This window comes from Pyrus communis, chromosome 15, assembly GCF_041283825.1.
Source record: "Pyrus communis isolate YQ-2024b chromosome 15, ASM4128382v1, whole genome shotgun sequence".
Lineage (NCBI taxonomy): Eukaryota > Viridiplantae > Streptophyta > Magnoliopsida > Rosales > Rosaceae > Pyrus > Pyrus communis.
In genome coordinates, this window is record NC_142579.1 from 28,327,895 (window position 1) to 28,345,414 (window position 17,520).

General features: G+C 37.1%; 2 protein-coding genes and 1 pseudogene across 6 annotated transcripts; 1 reads left to right on the forward strand and 2 right to left on the reverse strand.

The window, feature by feature from the left end:
* Window positions 1–17: 17 nt before the first annotated feature.
* LOC137749542 (uncharacterized) lies at window positions 18–2,936 on the reverse strand. Of its 5 annotated transcripts, none has more exons than XM_088686169.1 (3): window positions 2,748–2,936; window positions 1,031–1,732; window positions 18–614 (listed from the first exon to the last, which is right to left on the reverse strand). In XM_088686169.1, exon 3 carries the CDS (start codon window positions 606–608, stop codon window positions 177–179), a length of 432 nt encoding a protein of 143 aa, XP_088542295.1. In that variant the 5' UTR covers window positions 609–614; window positions 1,031–1,732; window positions 2,748–2,936; the 3' UTR covers window positions 18–176. The 5 variants fall into 5 exon arrangements, with proteins under 5 accessions (XP_088542295.1, XP_068345769.2, XP_068345753.2 ...); XM_068489668.2 differs by having other exon boundaries at window positions 1,399–1,732; window positions 2,748–2,934; XM_068489652.2 differs by lacking the exon at window positions 1,031–1,732.
* A 2,966-nt stretch (window positions 2,937–5,902) lies between these two features.
* LOC137709238 (putative L-type lectin-domain containing receptor kinase S.5) lies at window positions 5,903–10,020 on the forward strand. The gene is made up of 2 exons (XM_068448336.2): window positions 5,903–7,353; window positions 8,900–10,020. The coding sequence occupies exons 1-2, from the start codon at window positions 6,021–6,023 to the stop codon at window positions 9,745–9,747; spliced, it is 2,181 nt and encodes a 726-aa protein (XP_068304437.2). The 5' UTR covers window positions 5,903–6,020; the 3' UTR covers window positions 9,748–10,020.
* Window positions 10,021–10,438: 418 nt separating this feature from the next.
* On the reverse strand, window positions 10,439–11,790 carry LOC137728708 (2-oxoglutarate-dependent dioxygenase DAO pseudogene; annotated as a pseudogene).
* Between the last annotated feature and the right edge of the window lie 5,730 nt (window positions 11,791–17,520).

A 17,520-nucleotide genomic window follows, 5' to 3' on the forward strand; every position in this document is an offset into this window, starting at 1 on the left:
CCAAACAAATACCGGCAGACAGTTGTAAACATATATCATTCATCTTTTCGAACATCGAAGTATGCCAAACAAGTTTAACATTTAACACCACTCTTTAATCTTTGAGATCATACAGCATTACAATTTACAAGTGTGCAAATCAACCACAAAAACCGGTAATGATATCAAGAGATAAACTACGACAAATGCAATTCCGAAGGATCAACGAGGCCTTCTAACACAACAAGCTTGTCCAAAAGTGCATGCTTCTCGTCCTCAAGGGTCTTGACCTCATCTTCAACCGCTCTTAGATCGCTCCCCAATGCAAAGCTCTCTTCCTCCAGCAGCAAATACTTGAGCCTCAGTGCACGGTACCCGCTTCCAGATGGAGAGGAGTCAGGCAACGAATCTGAGCTCAACCTCTCGGACTGCTGCTGGAAGGATGGAGAAACTTCGTTCTTCATGTTTCTTTTGGTTCCTTTCTGCCCAGCTTTTACCGGAGGTGGAGAAGCCCCGTTCGCATCATTCCCTTGTTGCAAAAACAAGGGGCGCTTCTTGGTTGAGGGTTTCTTTTTCTTCAGCTTAGGAGTTGAAAACTCATCAGCCAGCGACATCTTCGGATCCTGCATTTATCACTAGATGTTGCAATAGTTGAATATCAGATTACCCGATGAACAAGACTACAAAATAATAAGAATATTATTAAACAAATTAGAATGTCAAAATGGCTATAAAACCTCAAGATGCTACATTGTGACGAACTTATTCTACATAGCTATGAAGCATTATATTTATAGAGAACAAACTTAACCCTAATACTACCAGGCTAGGCCCAAACTAAACTCATAAGAAAATCCAAATAATATAATACCTAAAATACTAATATTTTTCAACACCCCCCATCAAACGGTATATGACATGGGTTTGCAAACAAGCAGAGCGGACTGGCTCCGTTAGGCGGACAAGCGAACTGAACTTGACTTGACCTGATTGGACTCGACTAGCAAATTGGCAAACTTGACTTGACTTGCAAAGTGATTCCGATTCTTACATGTTAATGTTGACAGTATGGAAAGAAATCACATGAGTGCTCCCCGTCACCAAATGGACAAGATTTTCATATCTCCGTTGTACCAACAAACGAACAACGTCAACAAATTCTGGCAACTATCACTCGAGTGGTCAACACTCCAAGCACTCGAATAACGGTCACAAAACAATTCCAAACAGGCCAACAACTCATGTGGACCTAAAAACAAACTTAACCATTTTTTCCCTTTGACCGTGTTTGCCTAAAGCAACATCAAACAAATTTTTTTATTTCCTTTCTCTTTTTGCCTTTTTTTTCCCTTTCCTTGCTCCTTATTTTCTCTTTGTTTACTTCATGGTACCAAACTAATCAAACAGGAAACACCATACCAATAGTCAGATCAACAAGGCACAGCAGATGCAACTTGGCAGGAAGAAAAATTAGCAGCAACAGAAGAAACAGGCAGCAGCAGTGGTGGTTTGGTTGCAGCAGCAAGAGACGCAGATCGTGAGGATGGTGGTGGTGCGTAGCAGGTCTGATGTGGGCGAGAGCAGCTGGCAGACAGGTGTGCGGTGGCAGGATGGATCTGGGTTGCAGTTTGCATCGGTACGGCTTCAAGAGGGTGTGATGCGAGTCTGGTATAACTGAACAGGTGTGGCAGATCTGATGCGGGTCACGATTCGAGTGGTGCAAGCATGGCGGGTTCGTGCAGGCGTGACCGGTCTACAAGGGACAGGAGTCACATAACATTATTTGTCAACAAAAATGCTGACAAACCGGCAATATGCGAATTGCAGCAGTGGGGTTCTAGTCTTCAGAGCGACGCGGTACCCGTGGCTTGGTGACTCAACTTCAGAGTTCTAGCAATTTCAATCTTTTTTTTTTTTTTTTTTTTTTTGTTTACATATAACAAAACCCTAACTACTACAAGACTGACAAACCAACAAAACATGCCATGACGAACTGATATGCAGCGGGCAAACGGATGAACAAATTGATACCTACCCAGAACAGATTAAATTCCGATGAATTGAATTTGCTTTGATACCAAGTTGAATATCAAATTACCCGATGAACAAGACTACAAAATAATAAGAATATTATTAAACAAATTAGTATGCCGAAACGGCTATAAAACCTCAAGAGGCTACATTGTTACAAACTTATTCTACATAGCTACGAGGCATTATATTTATAGAGAACAAACCTAACCCTAATACTACCAGGCTAGGCCCAAACTAAACTTATAATAAAATCCAAATAATATAATACCTAAAATACTAATATTTTTTAACAGCAATCACCAGTACACAAAGGATGAATGCATTAGAACCCCTAGCAAATCCTCATTGGTCCCCCAAATCCTTCACAATTGAAAATTCAAATACCAAAGGTTTCAACTTCAAATCACACCCTCAAAGCCTATAGTTTAACTCTGCGGAATTCCCAAATTTAACTAACTCCATGCAATTATACGAAAAACCCTAACCCTAAAAACCCAATTCAAGACATTAATCTTCATGCATATCTACAATAAAGCTACAATCTTTCTTCCCAGAAAAAGTAAAATCAACAAAAAACTGAATGAACCCTAAAATTCGAATTCCATCGACTTAATACATCAAATTTGGGAATTCAAATTCGAATTCGTTTCCAGCTGCGAAAAGTAACTGATTGAAGAATTGCAATCAACGGAAAGAGAAATAAGATTCCAACTAGGGGGTGGAGGAGGAAGTACCTGAAGACGAAGCTGTGAACTTGGGGGGTTTTCGGCACCGTTTTGCGTTTGGAGCGATTGCGTTTTGGGGCTTTGTTGTTTTTGCTATATAATGCTATCTGTGATCTGTGGGCGACTGTTTGACTCCACTATTGGGGTCGCCATGATTAAAGAAAGTCATGGTTTCTCTGGCTGGGAAGTCCTTTTCTTACTTGGATTGGATTTCTCTCGTTATTTTTTTCGTTTTTCTTTTTATTTTCCAAAACCTCGTTTAATCCAATTATTTAGAAAAATTGGTTGTCCATGTATTTAATTAGTAAATGTATTATTTAGTACTATAGTTTAGTAATTTTAAGTTCGATTCTCATCAAAAATGAATTTAAATCATATTATTACTAACCTATCGTGCAATTAAGCTTACTTCTCTAAATAATATCAATTGTTAAGAAAAATATATATGGTAAATGTCGGGATCTTGGTCAGCAAAATCATTATCAACAACTGTTTAAATGAAAACTCTAGGATGCTCTATGATGCTCCAAAATATTATCATCACGTAGAGTTAGATTTGTTAATGTTGTACAAACAAAAACTCATTAACTATTTCAAGCTGTTCCAAAAAAATTATTTTATGGATTAGATCTTGATACAAGTTATCGGCACTTTGAAAACACGTATCATTTATTATTTTCTTAAATTTGAAAAAATAATACTTTAAAAATAAAGTCAAACGTCTTTTCATTTTGTCAAAGGCCAATATAAATTGGACTTGGCTTCTCTGCCCTCCTAGTTTCCATACACTTTTATTCATTCCTATTTAAGTCACGTCAACATTTTATATCACTATTGCTTTTTGTCTTGTTATCTCTATAAAAAAAATCAATATAAAATGTTGACGTGACTTAATCGTAATCGCACAAAATATGAGGGGATGAAAGTATATGGGAACTAAGAAGGCAGAGAAGTTGGGTCCATATACATTTTAAAAGGGTCATGAGTTACGCGTGCAAATTCTTAAATAAGATTAATTACCTTAATCGGCTAAAAATTTGTTTGCATTAAGACCCCATTTGGTATTGTTTTTTTCACTAAAAATTGCTTAATTTTAAAGTTAAGCAGTAAAAAAATATTTGGTAATAATAAAATATCCTGCTTATTTTAAAAGCAATGGGTTATAGATAGGAGCTTTTAAAAGCAGTCTGTAGGTTGCTTTTAAAAGCTACTTTAATAAAAAACAGAGTTGGGTCTTTAATAATTATTTTTAATTGTTGTAATACCTTCATTAATTTTTTTTTTAAAGGACATTGTTTAGCCTTCCACACACATTTTATCCCTTAGATAATAAGGTAAACATTACCACCTACCACTACAAATACTAACTTTACACTATCACTGCCATTACAACCACTATTTTTTTCACCACCATTGCCATAACCACAACCTCCACCACTATCATCACTACCCTCATTGGCCATAACCACAACCTCCACCACTGTCATCACTACCCTCATTGGCCATAACCACAACCTCCACCACTATCATCACTACCATTATTGTCACCACCATCACTATCGCCGCCACCACTGCCACCATTGCCACCACCACTACTACCACCATAGATGCCATCATCACCACCACCACCACCATTACCACAATCGCCACCACCACCACCATTACCACAACCGCCACCATTACTACCACAACTGTCATTACCACCATCATTGCCGCCATCGCCGGCACCACCATAACGCAACCGCCACCACTGCCACCGCCCTACCACCATTGTTACATTTCCAACCCAACCAACACTTCCCACTATTAGCACCACCACCATTACCACCCCTGATGTTGTCGCCCCCTATATCACTTTTATATTAAATTATACCAAATGCTTTTGCACTGCTTTTCATACTCACAACACTTTTAAAATTTAGCTAACCAAACGCTTATCAGCTTTATTTTACATCTGATTATTCTTAACGCACAACTGAAGTAATTTTTTTTTTAAAAGCACAGTAATCCCAAACTGGTCCTAAATCACAATAAAAGCAATAATTCAAATTAATCTAGATCATCTAATGATCGCAGCATGGAATAATTTTTTCACATGATCATGTGTTATTACTCATTCATCAACTTGAAAAAATTATTAATAAACGACAAAGTCAACATTTGATAAACCCAGAATAAAAGCAAATTAATATAACATTACTCAACAATATGACTGTCTTGTCGAAAAATTGAATGAAAATTGCATGAGATGAAGTTGGAAAGAATTTAACCATAACAATACAAAAGAGAAAACAAAAAGACAAACCTGTCCATGTTACATGTACATCAAAGTAAAAAAATGAGGTGGCTAGATAAGGAAGAGCGCCTCACGCTGCGGCTGACCCATTGCTAGATAAAGCTAAAAAATGGTTCAACATAGAATCTAATCCTCACTTTCTAAAAAACATATAAAAATATGGCCTATTTGTCGATTTGTTTTAGAATTTGTATAGAACTGTCAATTTTCTTTTCAAATTTTAAATTTAGTCAATTACGTCTTTGAATTTTTATAAAAAGTTAATTTCTCCATGGTGTTAGATTTTGAAATTTTAAAAATTTTAATCTAATTTTTCATCCATTTTGATCAGCGGACAACACATGCAACTAGATGAAAGCGAAAAGGTAATTTTGTTTAGGTAAATTGGATGCAAAGCCAATGCTTTGAAACACTAATTGGACTCCTGTAGCTAATTCAAATAGAAAGTGTACAAAATCAACTAGCGAAAGAGAAGGAGAAGAAGAAAAAAGTAATATGTTGTCCACGTTTGAGATAAAATTACTTTATTTTTTCAAACGTTTGTCATGTAATCAACATGTATAGAAAATTGGATGAAAATTCCAAATTTTAACGTTAAGGGAGAAATAAAAGTTCATAGAAGTAATTGACTAAAATAAAAATTAGGAGAAAATTAGCAATTCTTTATAAGCTTTGGATGAAATCGATAAATAACTTAAAAAATATTGACTCTTGATTAATTGATTAAAATTTTAATTAAAAAGGTCAATTAATTCTTTCTCAAAAAAAAAAAAAACCAATTAATTAACTGGAAATTTCAAATTTATGACACGGAAGCGACAACCGAAGGTTAAAAAAACTCATCGATTTCGCAGGAACAAAAAAACCAATAAAAATTTGAAAATTATAAACAAATAAAGAGATGTGCATTTGCTGAAGAACTATAGTCAGTTAATTACAGCTGTATAGAATCCCTCTCCCTTTGCAATCGTCTCATACAATTTCACATGAGCGAGCGTGCAACGACGTCGTCGTCTTCTTCTTCCAGCTGCCACATGAAGCTGAAGCAGCTATCAGCCGGTGCGACGGCTCTCCTGCTGCTTCTGCTGCTGCCGGCAGCTTTCTCCGATGCTGACACCCTCAGTACGTCTCAAAATGAGTTCGGCCCCTTCGACCAATCGTATTACAACAAGTTCGCGGTGCTCCTGCCGGCGACGATCAGCAACCAGGCGCTCCAGATCACGCCGGACTCCGCCGGAAACTTCACCCTCTACAACCGCTCAGGTAGAATCTTCTACAACCAATCTTTCACGCTCTGGAAAGATTTGGATTCAGATTCTCCCGATTCCGCAGCAAACGGAAGCCACGTGGCGTCTTTCAATTCGTCGTTCCTGATTAACGTCTTTCGTCTCAACGGCTCCGCCGTCCCAGGCGAGGGCCTGGCGTTCCTCATCGCGCCGAATATGACCCTCCCGGCGGCCAGCGACGGTCAATACCTCGGTTTGACCAACGCCACCACAGACGGAGACCCCAACAACCACTTCCTCGCCGTCGAGCTCGACACATTTAAACAAGATTTCGACCCGGACGACAACCACATGGGCATCAACATCAATTCAATCCGGTCCAACAAGACCGTTTCGCTCTCGGATGTGGATATCCAGATCGCGCCTCCCGGTACCCGATTTTACATGGTCTGGATCGAATACGGCGGCGAGTCGCACCAGTTAGACGTTTATATGGCCGAGCAAGACGGGGATCCGCAGACCGGGTTCGTTATCCGGCCCAGGCCCACAAGCCCAGTCCTAACCGCCAATCTCAACCTCAAGGACATAGTGAAACAGAAATCCTATTTCGGTTTCGCCGCGTCGACCGGGAGCGCGATCGAGCTCAATTGTGTGTTGAGATGGAATCTGACGGTGGAGCTTCTGCCAGGTGGTAAGGGTGGGAATAATAAGGGGTTGAAGATTGGGCTGGCGGTGGGTGTGCCTGCGGTGGCGCTGTTGCTGTTGGGCCTGGGCGGGTTGGGGTATTATTTGTACAAGCGGCGGAAGGCGGCGGCGTCGGACGAGAATATTTTGGGGGCGCTCAAGAGTCTTCCGGGCACTCCGAGGGAGTTTAGTTTCAAGGAATTGAAGAAGGCAACGAACAATTTCGACGATAAGCACAAACTGGGGCAAGGCGGATTTGGGGTGGTGTATAGAGGTGTGCTGCCCACAGAGAACATGGAGGTAGCGGTGAAGAAATTTTCCCGGGATAATCTCAAGGGCAAGGACGACTTTTTGGCTGAGCTCACCATTATCAACCGGCTCCGGCACAAGCATCTCGTCCGATTACTGGGTACGTCACCATTCTTCTTAAATATTAATTTATTTAGACATGACCCCGTTGAGAGCATTTCAGCTAAACGTAAAAAAGGATTTGGATCCCGATGGAACCAAATTGAGAAGATCTTAGATCTTCGCATCTTAATCATTCATTATTCATTATGTGATCAGAAATTATTTAACTTTTTTTTATTTAAAATTAAATACAAATAGTACCTAACGAAAACTAACCGCACGATGTACGATGAACGGCTAGAATGTGGGAATTCCTGGAATCTCCACAAAATGAATCCGGAAAGGATCCTATTCCTGTAAAAAAATACAATGGACGACTTAAAATAAAATATCCAAACTAATTATTTATGAGACTCAAATTTAACAAGTGAAAATGAATACTTACTAGCATTATATTGCAAAGAAATGCTAAAAAGACTATCTCAAATTTGAGATTTAAAAAAAAAATGAGACTTTCTATAAATTCATTGACATCTTATATTTTTGACATAATGTTTTATAATGTTAGTATATAAATCGACCTTAAAACATAATATGATAAAGAGTTCATAAGTAGTTCCATTTTGATAAAGTCTCCTTAACATTTATCTACAATGCATTTGCGCGTAATACTAATACGTATTAAATTTTGCTTGCTTCCGTCATCAATCATGTAAGAACAATTATCAATATGATAAGTGATAACATGTCATATTCAACATGAAACTTGCATAAACAACACTAGTGATTTAATTAAGGCTTTATTCTTTGTCAATGACTTAATTAAGGCTTAAGATTTATTTGTTTGGTTGGTTTACCCAATTATAAATTAATTTATTCAATATAAAATAAATAAATTCACTAACAATAATCCTAGGTGGATAGGCGTATATAAATTATTATTTAGCGGCTCCTGAAAACAGCCTGAGTCTAGTTAAACAAATAAATCCTAAGCCTATGATAAAGCCTGAATTATCACCCAACAAGGGGGGGGCCATGTTCGTTGGTGACGCCACGTCGTTTTCTGCTCTTCTAGCGTGGAGAGATTTTTTAATGTATCAAAAATATATCATAATATATTACGTGTTTTTATTTAAATAATGAAAATTTTATATTAAAATATTAATAATATAAAAAATAAAAATTTTCATTACTTATATAATGACAAATCAGCCGCGATTGCCACCTACCGAATCTGTTATGCCAATTAGGACCGAGGAATATGTATTTAGCACATGGGCATGCCAATTCTCAAAAGTCAGCATTCAACTAAGAACTGAAAGAAAACTAGAACAATAGTTTGGCTGGTCAAATCCATCTTTGGATTTATAAAATGTACGGTCAGTGACTTTATTATGTGTCTTGTCGTACAAGACAACTCTATCGACATATTTTATTTTTTTTATAAGTTATTTCAAAGGTCGCAGTTCGATATTTAAAGTAATTAAAATTGTAGATTACACTAATCAAAATATGTAATGGCCAAATGTATTGCTCTCTTTGTTTGATATGGTCAAACTTTGGTACGACTTGTTATATTTTAACAAGTAGTTACAAATATGCAGGATGGTGCCACAAAAATGGAATGCTACTCATAGTCTACGAGTTCATGCCCAACGGCAGCTTGGACAACCACCTGTTTGGCGAGACGGAAAATGCAACCCTAGGCTGGAGCCAGAGGTACAAAATCGTTGCCGGAGTAGCCTCCGCCCTACACTACCTCCACAATGAGTACGACCAACGAGTTGTCCATAGAGACCTAAAAGCCAGCAACATAATGCTAGACTCCAACTTCAACTCCCGCCTTGGGGACTTTGGCCTTGCGCGTGCCCTAGACAACGAGAAGACCTCGTACGCTGAGCTCGAGGGTGTTCCGGGCACGATGGGGTACATAGCCCCCGAGTGTTTCCACACGGGGAAAGCCACGTGCGAGTCCGATATTTACGGATTCGGGGCCGTGCTCCTAGAAGTCGTGTGTGGTCAACGGCCGTGGACCAAAATGGGAGGGTTCCAATTCATTGTGGATTGGGTTTGGTCGTTGCACAGAGAAGGGCGCGTGCTGGATGCCGTCGATGAGAGGCTGGGAAATGATTACGTGGCGGAGGAAGCCAAGAGGCTTTTGCTTCTTGGGCTGGCCTGCATGCACCCGATCGCGGGCGAGAGGCCCAAGACGCAAACTATTATCCAAATTATTTCCGGGTCGGTTCCCGTGCCCCAGGTCCCACCCTTTAAACCCGCTTTCGTGTGGCCCTCCAGCAATATGCCTGAGGGAGTGAGTAGCGAAGCAAACACAGTGAGTACGACGTCGTCCTGGCCCCTTGAGATATCGGTGGCAGGTACTTCTGACTGGACCCCGCGCTACGACAGCCAGGATAGCAATGGAGGAACAAGACAACATAGTGACAGCTTCTAGATTTAAGATCCTTGTTTTGTCGTCAGTCCCACATTCTCCCATTTTTCCTTTTTCTTTTTTTTTTGTTAAAAAAAAAATTGTCTTTGTTTTTCGCTTGAGGAATTTCATAGTTTGTAAATTTTGTTAATATTAAATGTATAGATCTTAATTTTATATTCCTTATGAATCATGTAATAGAAGTGTACAATTTAAGTTTGGAAAGCTGTGTGATTAGTGCATACTGATCACTACTTATTTTGTGAATTACGAGTTAATGTATTGCCTTAAATCTTCTTTTGTAGTGGGTGTAATTATTTACAATTTCAAAGTCTTCAAGAGATGATTATACAAATAGAGATATATTTTCTTGTGGTCTATCGTATCCATCACGTCAGATTACATAATAAGCGTTGTAGAAACAAATAAATATATTCCAATCAATATCGATTTTTCCTTCAATACAGGTACGACCCGCCTTCAAAATCAAATTGTTTGGTTGATTGATCACTCTAAGATCCAAACCATGTCACCATTGTTCTTTCAACGAACAATCCCAATGCTTCTAACAAATTGTAAAATTGTGGTTTAACCAGTTCAATTAGGCAACAATTTGTAACATTAATTCACTTATTTGAATATATAATATGATCTGTAAATTAATATAGCAATTGTCAATAGGTTCACTTCCTTCTTGTGCCACATAGCCGCCAAATTAGGAGGGGGTGCGTACGAGTGCAAGAGCTTCGCCAGCTTGCAGTTTTGTGGACAGTCTGAGCTTTATATAATCTTCACAAGTAAAAGGGACATAAAGTCGAGGGTGCTCCGAATCCACAAACTCCGGCGGAGCTTCCAGTACTACTGCTTCCCGCTTCGGTCCCAAGAGGAATGTAGCGATCGAGACTCGAACCGTTGCCTCCCTGCCTTGTACTCTATGCTTCACATTGCACAGCCTCCATTGCTCCATGCCTTGATACAAAATATCAACGTAAGCGACTATGCATAAACAAAACTCGTTACAAATTATTAATAAAAAAAAAAATGTAGAGCTGAAGAGACACTAAATAGACAATAAAGTACCTGAGCAACATCTCGGAGATTGATGAGGAGAGTGCCTAGACAAGGATCAACGGCTACGAAGGCGCCGGATTTGTCCATCTCTTCCAACCCACCGACATTTTCATCGTCTTGAAGAATGGTTAGAAATCCTAAGTCTGTGTGGAATTGTACACCAGAGGATCCAAGTGATTCAAGAGTGAGGTTGTACTTGTTTATCCTAAACTGACAGGGCCATCCCTTGAGATAATCACTATCAGTGGCAGATCCATATAGGGACCCAGGACCCTTTGAAAGCTCGAAGAAACACTTGTGATCGATTTTCGGGACCCTCCAACAATTTGGGCAGGTGCAGTGGAGAGGCTTGTTGCCTTCATGGATGTGCAAGCAGTAATGCTTATAGCAAAGAAGAAGAAGAAAAGGTTTTTAATTTTTGTTTTAAAAGATCTAACCAAAATGACAGCATTTTTGAGCCAGGTCATTATAAAAAATTTAAAAACTAAAATATCTGTATTTTTTCTACAGAGCCCGAGAACCCTGATCTTTTCCAGTATCCCCAAATTATATTTAAGAACTCTCAACCCCAATCATCGCAACCTTCTAACTTTAAATCCAAGTTACCTTATTCCCTACCACCATTGGCACCGTCCTTAGCTGCCTAATTTGTAGAGTCATTAATTGCGTTATGTAGAATTTGTTGATTTTATTACCTTTGAGATTAATCTTAATTTATTCAATAAACTAAATTCAATAGAAAATTATGATATAGAACCAAATTAATCATTTAAAAAAAAAAAAAAAAAACCTTTTATGTTGGAACCTTTTGATTTTGAAATCTTAGATTCGCCACTGCAACCTAGATTCACCACTGCAACCGAGAGCAAAGTTGTCGACAGCCTGATGCGATCCCAAGTCATATAGCCCCAAAGCTTCATAAAGAGGGTTGACGTCGTTGGGAGCCATGTATCCACTGCCCGCTGTGACATCCTTGTTCTGCTTCTTGATCTCCATGGGCAGGTCCAGCAAAGATCAAACCACTGATTTCATCTTCGACATCAGAGCCGATGAGATCATGTGGTTCACAAGCCCGAAGCATCCCCATGTCTCTGATGTTTCCCTCATCTTCCTGTACTCTTCTGCGTCTGGAAATTTTTTTGGATCAATGGCTGGGATTGTCTTGCAATCTTCCCCTCCATCTCCCATTTCTGAATTTTGGATTTGTTTTGATTTCTCCTCCATTTATACAAGCGACAGGGTGAAGGAATCGAACTCTAGATTTCAGATAGAAAGATAAATGTTAAGGAACGTCTCTAAATGCTTATTTCTATCTGTCTACTTAAGGCAAGATTAAGGTCTGGTTTGATACTGAGGTGATTTTGAAAAAAGCTGATATAAAAAAAAGTTGGGAGCTGTTTTTGTGTTTGGTAAACATTCAGCTTCAGTTTTTTTTTACAGTTTTGGGTGAAAAAGCCAAAAACAAGAAGCTGCAAAACCCAGCTTTGAAAAACCGGTTTTTTTTCACATCTGTTTTACATAAAAGTTTACTAAATACTATAATACTGTTTTTTTCTTTTTCAAAAGCACTTTTACAAAAAAAGTTTACCAAACACTCTGCTGCTTTATTTCACAGCTGCTTATTTTCACAGCACAGCAGAAGTAGTTTTTTTTCAAAGCACAACAATACCAAACCAGTCATAAGTAAGGGGTCGGCAAAGAAGAAAAATCCTTGCCCCCCTACCGTTGTGCGGCCACACGTAAAAAAACTAGGATGTTGTCTGTATTTTTGTATGCGTCGGACCTACTCGTGGTCCAACCCCTACTAGGGAAGAAATTTTTCATTGTAATGGGAACACAAGTAGTATACCACGTGTTTTAATAGAAATGGTAGGAAATTTTATTTTTTAGGTGATTAACTTCTTAGCACACATATCTCACCATTTATATAATGACACGTGGTGTACCACTTATTTATCGGTCACACTGAAAAATCTCTCCTACTAAGAAGGTCATATGCAAGTAGAATTTTTTTCCTCTTTTATTTTTCTTCCCTTCCCGCCCTTCCTCTTACACTTTTCATTTTGTCTTTCTCTCTATAAAAAAAAATTAATATAAGATGTTGATGTGACTTAATCACCATTATTCAAATAAAAGGGAAGGGAGAGAGAAAGGAAAAAAAAGAAGGAAGAAAATCTTACTCTGATTATATGTGGCCCATTTAACACAATAATGGTTCGCTACCATGATGCGGTTTGGGACTTTTCCAATTTCCATCCACTAGCCACTACATTGCTACATCCTACATGCATAATGTTTTGAATTAACTAGTTATTTTAGAGGATCGCTATGACTATAATCCTTAGTAAATTTACCACTCTTCTTTCAGAGACGGCACTAAAGTTACATTATATATATACAATTTGGAGTGCCAATATCATTCTTTTTTCATTTTCTCGGATTATATAAGAATCATACGTGTTAAATATCAATATCGTTCGTCATACCACATTTTAGTACTACATAATGTGACAAACATTTTGATACTGACGTCAAATCCACTAATACTATAAAATTGTTTAGTAGAATTAATATGTACAAGATTTAGAATTCAATATGTCTTATAGAAGCGATACTAAACGAGTAGGGTTTAAATTTTAGAGCTCAAGTACTTACAAACATTTTGATTTACACTTATTTTATTTATCACAAGAGCATCTTCAACCCAACCTTCAATTTCAAAGTGGAGGCTCTAACGTTAATTTTTTACAGTATATGTCTCTCCAACTGATCTGATAAAGTTGAGGTGGAATTTGACATCAAGCTGCTAGCTTCAAATCCTTCATTTTGATTTTTAAAATATCTCCACCACTTCCAAAGCAACTTATTTATTTTTCCTTGGTCTGAGTCTCCCCAAAAATTAAATATAACATATTTTATATATGCATAGGTCCCATTTGAACAAAGAAAATCAGAAACTGACGTCTCAACTGAAGGAAGGATAATTTAAAGATGTTATTTCAATGTCAACTCAGCCATCAAACACAAATTAGAAATATGTTTTTGACATTTTGATATCTCCATTCAAGATACCTTAAAAGGGAAGATGATATATTATATATGGCAGCTAAGCTTTGCCACACACAAACAGATTAATCAAGGGATTGCGTACAAGTGTTGTGCAACGGTTTGAACCCAAACAGATTAAATAAGAGGATTGCATACAAATGTGATGTGCTTAACCAAAATATAAAGTTATTTTTTACTTCTTATGCCTATGCTTTCATACTGTTTTCAATATTTGTTGCTTTGCTGCTATAAAAAGATCAAAAATTTTGTTGTTGTTTCTTTATCGACCGACAAGAGGAGTTGACGGTTACGTTGTGGGCTGCTGTTGGATAAGCTTTTTCTTCTTTGTCAACAGAGGTATTTTCTCTGCCAGTCATTGTTATTGGAGGCAGATTATCTGCCCTCTTATTTGGGTACCCTTTTCATTCATTTTTATTTGTGCGATCATGGTTAAATCACATCAACATTTTATATTTCTATTGTTTTTTGTCTAATTATCTCTATAAAAAAAATCAATATAAAATATTGACGTGACTTAACCATGATTGCACAAAATAGAAGAGGATGGGAAATGAACCCAAACAAAAGGGCAAACAATCTGCTCCATTGTTATTTTCACAAGTTTGAAATTCAGGATCTACCTCGGTATTCCGTTTTTTCAAAAAACTTATTTCTATCGTGTTTCTTTTGGTGTATACACATGTTGTTTCGTTTACATTGTTTGGGTGTTTTGCCGTTGTGAATTTTTATTGTCTTTCTTTGGTCCAATTTGTTATTATATGTTTCCCTTCTTCTTGGCCAGTTAATTTACAAATGTCTTGATCTATCAGTGGTCGATCACTGCTATTAGTCGTTTTCTTACTTTATTTATGTTTTCATTCAGTTATGTGCACTAGGTTGATTTAAGCATGTTTGCTTTTTGTTAACGGTTACAAAATGATTGATATTCTATTGCGACTGAATTGCTTGGTCTCTTTTTCATTGTTTTTTGTTTTATAACTTTGTCAATGTTATTAATAGTGTTTATTAATCTTTTATGTGTGATGTGGTTGGAACGCACAGATAAAATTGTTTTGAACAATACTGGTTCGTTCCTGTTTTTTATTGACCTAGACATTCCCGAAGTGAATGTGTATAAGTCAGTGTGAGTATATTTTTCGTTGTTAAAACACATTAATGCTCTATTATTTTTTTTTAAAAAAAATTTGTTAAACTAATAAGATGTTTTGAATCCTCCGGGTTTTCTGATTGTAAAGAAGCTCTGGAAATACTTCCTCCCTTTTCAAACCAAGGAAACGAAGCTCAAATTTTGCAAACTGCTAAAAAAGTTACGATTGATGAATTGGCTTTTTTAGATCCAGACTTGCACTAGGCATAAAACCTAACTTTCATTTTTTTTTTTTTTTTTTTTTTGTGTTTTCTTAAATTCTTACCATTGGATTTTAACTTTTTTAATGAAATTGAATTATGTTGTTGTTCTCGCTGTTGCAGATGTGTGACAAAACATATCACAGGATGATACATTTCTGTGTTGAGCATCTATCAAGCGTTTTGACACACAGTTCAACTGGTGGTACAATGTTTGCCCGAAATGCGTGAAACAAATGCAGAAGAATCCAGCCACTGGGCAGCTAATTTGCCAAAGACATCCAAACTAGATTCCCGTGGTAATGCTAAATCAATATTTGAAGCAAAGCCAACAAAAAATTTAGTCTTTCCTCATACCGTATTGTTTGTTTTCATTAACCAATTTAGACAAATAATACAGTGCGGGTTATTCACATTGAGTACAAAATTTACAATTTTGGTATAATAATTTATGTGATCACACTTAAAAAAAAATTAAAATTCAGTTTAGGACAACTTTTTTATAATGGATGTAGGGCTGGTTTGGTATTGCTGTGCTTTGAAAAAAAGCTGCTTCTGCTGTGCTGTGAGAATAAGCAGCTGTGAAATAAAGCAGCAGAGTGTTTGGTAAACTTTTTTGTAAAAGTGCTTTTGAAAAAAAAAAGCAGTATTAGAGTGTTTGGTAAACTTTTATGTAAAACAGATGTGAAAAAAAGCCGGTTTTTCAAAGCTAGGTTTTGCAGCTTCTTGTTTTTGGCTTTTTTTCATCCAAAACTGTGAAAAAAAGCTGAAGCTGAGTGTTTACCAAACACAAAAACAGCTCCCAGCTTTTTTTGATAGCAGCTTTTTTCAGAATCACCTCAGTACCAAACCAGGTCGTACACAGTGGTTGCCAAGCATGGTGTTCTAAAGAAAAACTTTTGTTATCATTGTCCTCTCTTTACTTTATGTTTTTGTTCAACTTGAGTTATGTAAAACTAAATTTTATTGTTTTTTTCTTGTTGTGACAAAGAAAATACTTTCTTTGCTTCTTTTTCTTTTTTTGTCTTTTCTCTTATTTGGTTACACGTGATAGCCATATAAATATATAGCATTACTTCACATCTGTAATTTGTTTTGTTTCAGCTTTTTTACCTATTATGTTTGTGACAACCTGTGATTCTCAAAAATCTCAGCAGTTGAGTTTGTAAATGTAGGTACAAAGTCAATCTCATTCTTGAAGATGAAACAAATGAAATGAATGCTTTGATAATCGGTAAATGTGGTAAAAAGCTTTTTGGCATGCCTTGTAAAGGCCTGGTATTAAATCAAAGACTGGTGGAGGAGCAGCAGTTGCCAAATGAATTTCTCAGGCTTATTGGACAAAAGAAAATTTTTCACCTGCAATTTGACAACAAGAGGAATACTTTAAATTCAAATAATATCCTCATTCATAACGTGACTGAGGATACAACCATGCAGCCAGCGACTCCACAGCCTTTCTTAAGAGAAATTGTAGTGTCTTCCACCACTATTTCATCTTCGACTTCAATAGCTGAAACCAATGAGCAGTCATTTAAACGAAAGAGGGAATTAATCAGGAGAGCTCTTTTCACCGACGGTGAACAAAGCTTTGTCTCATAACCACTTTTGGAAGTATAAATTTCAAATTTGTGTGTAATCATGATGTTTAACATTGATGGCTCATTCAAAACAGTGGAGTAGACGAAATTTCAGACATGGATCCAAGAGAGTTGGATGAAATACCAATCAAATTACTCAAGAAGAACTCATCCCCAACTGGTGGAAAATCAGATGCTGGCCTACCAAAAAAAAAAAAGCTAGGTCGCTATATTTTAATCTTGGCTTTTTATTTTTTTGCTAAAAAATTATTACAATGCGGATTTAACAGCCGTCTAACTCTTCTTACTTTTTTTTTTTTTTTACCTAGGTTTGTTGAAAATGAACAATGCAGTAACATAAGTTACCTCCACTACTAAAAAATCCTGATGGTTTTTTGTTAACATGTATCGAACAATATCTATGTTATTTCCCTGTCATGTAAATATATTTATGATCTGAACTTTACAATATTTTATGCCTGTACATAAACCAGCATTTGCCAATTTTTTGTATCCTAATGCTGGTTGTGGTTGAAAGGCAGTTCCAGCTGCTAAAATCCAACAGATGCCTGCAATATTTTTTGGGTACGTAAACAACAACCTTTAATCTTTTCTATCTATATTGTACAAATTAAACATTTCGTTTTTAAGCCTTATGCAACCTGTCTGTTTTCAATGATGTTCATAGTTTGTGATGCTATATTTACATCTTCTGAACATCGTGCTGAAT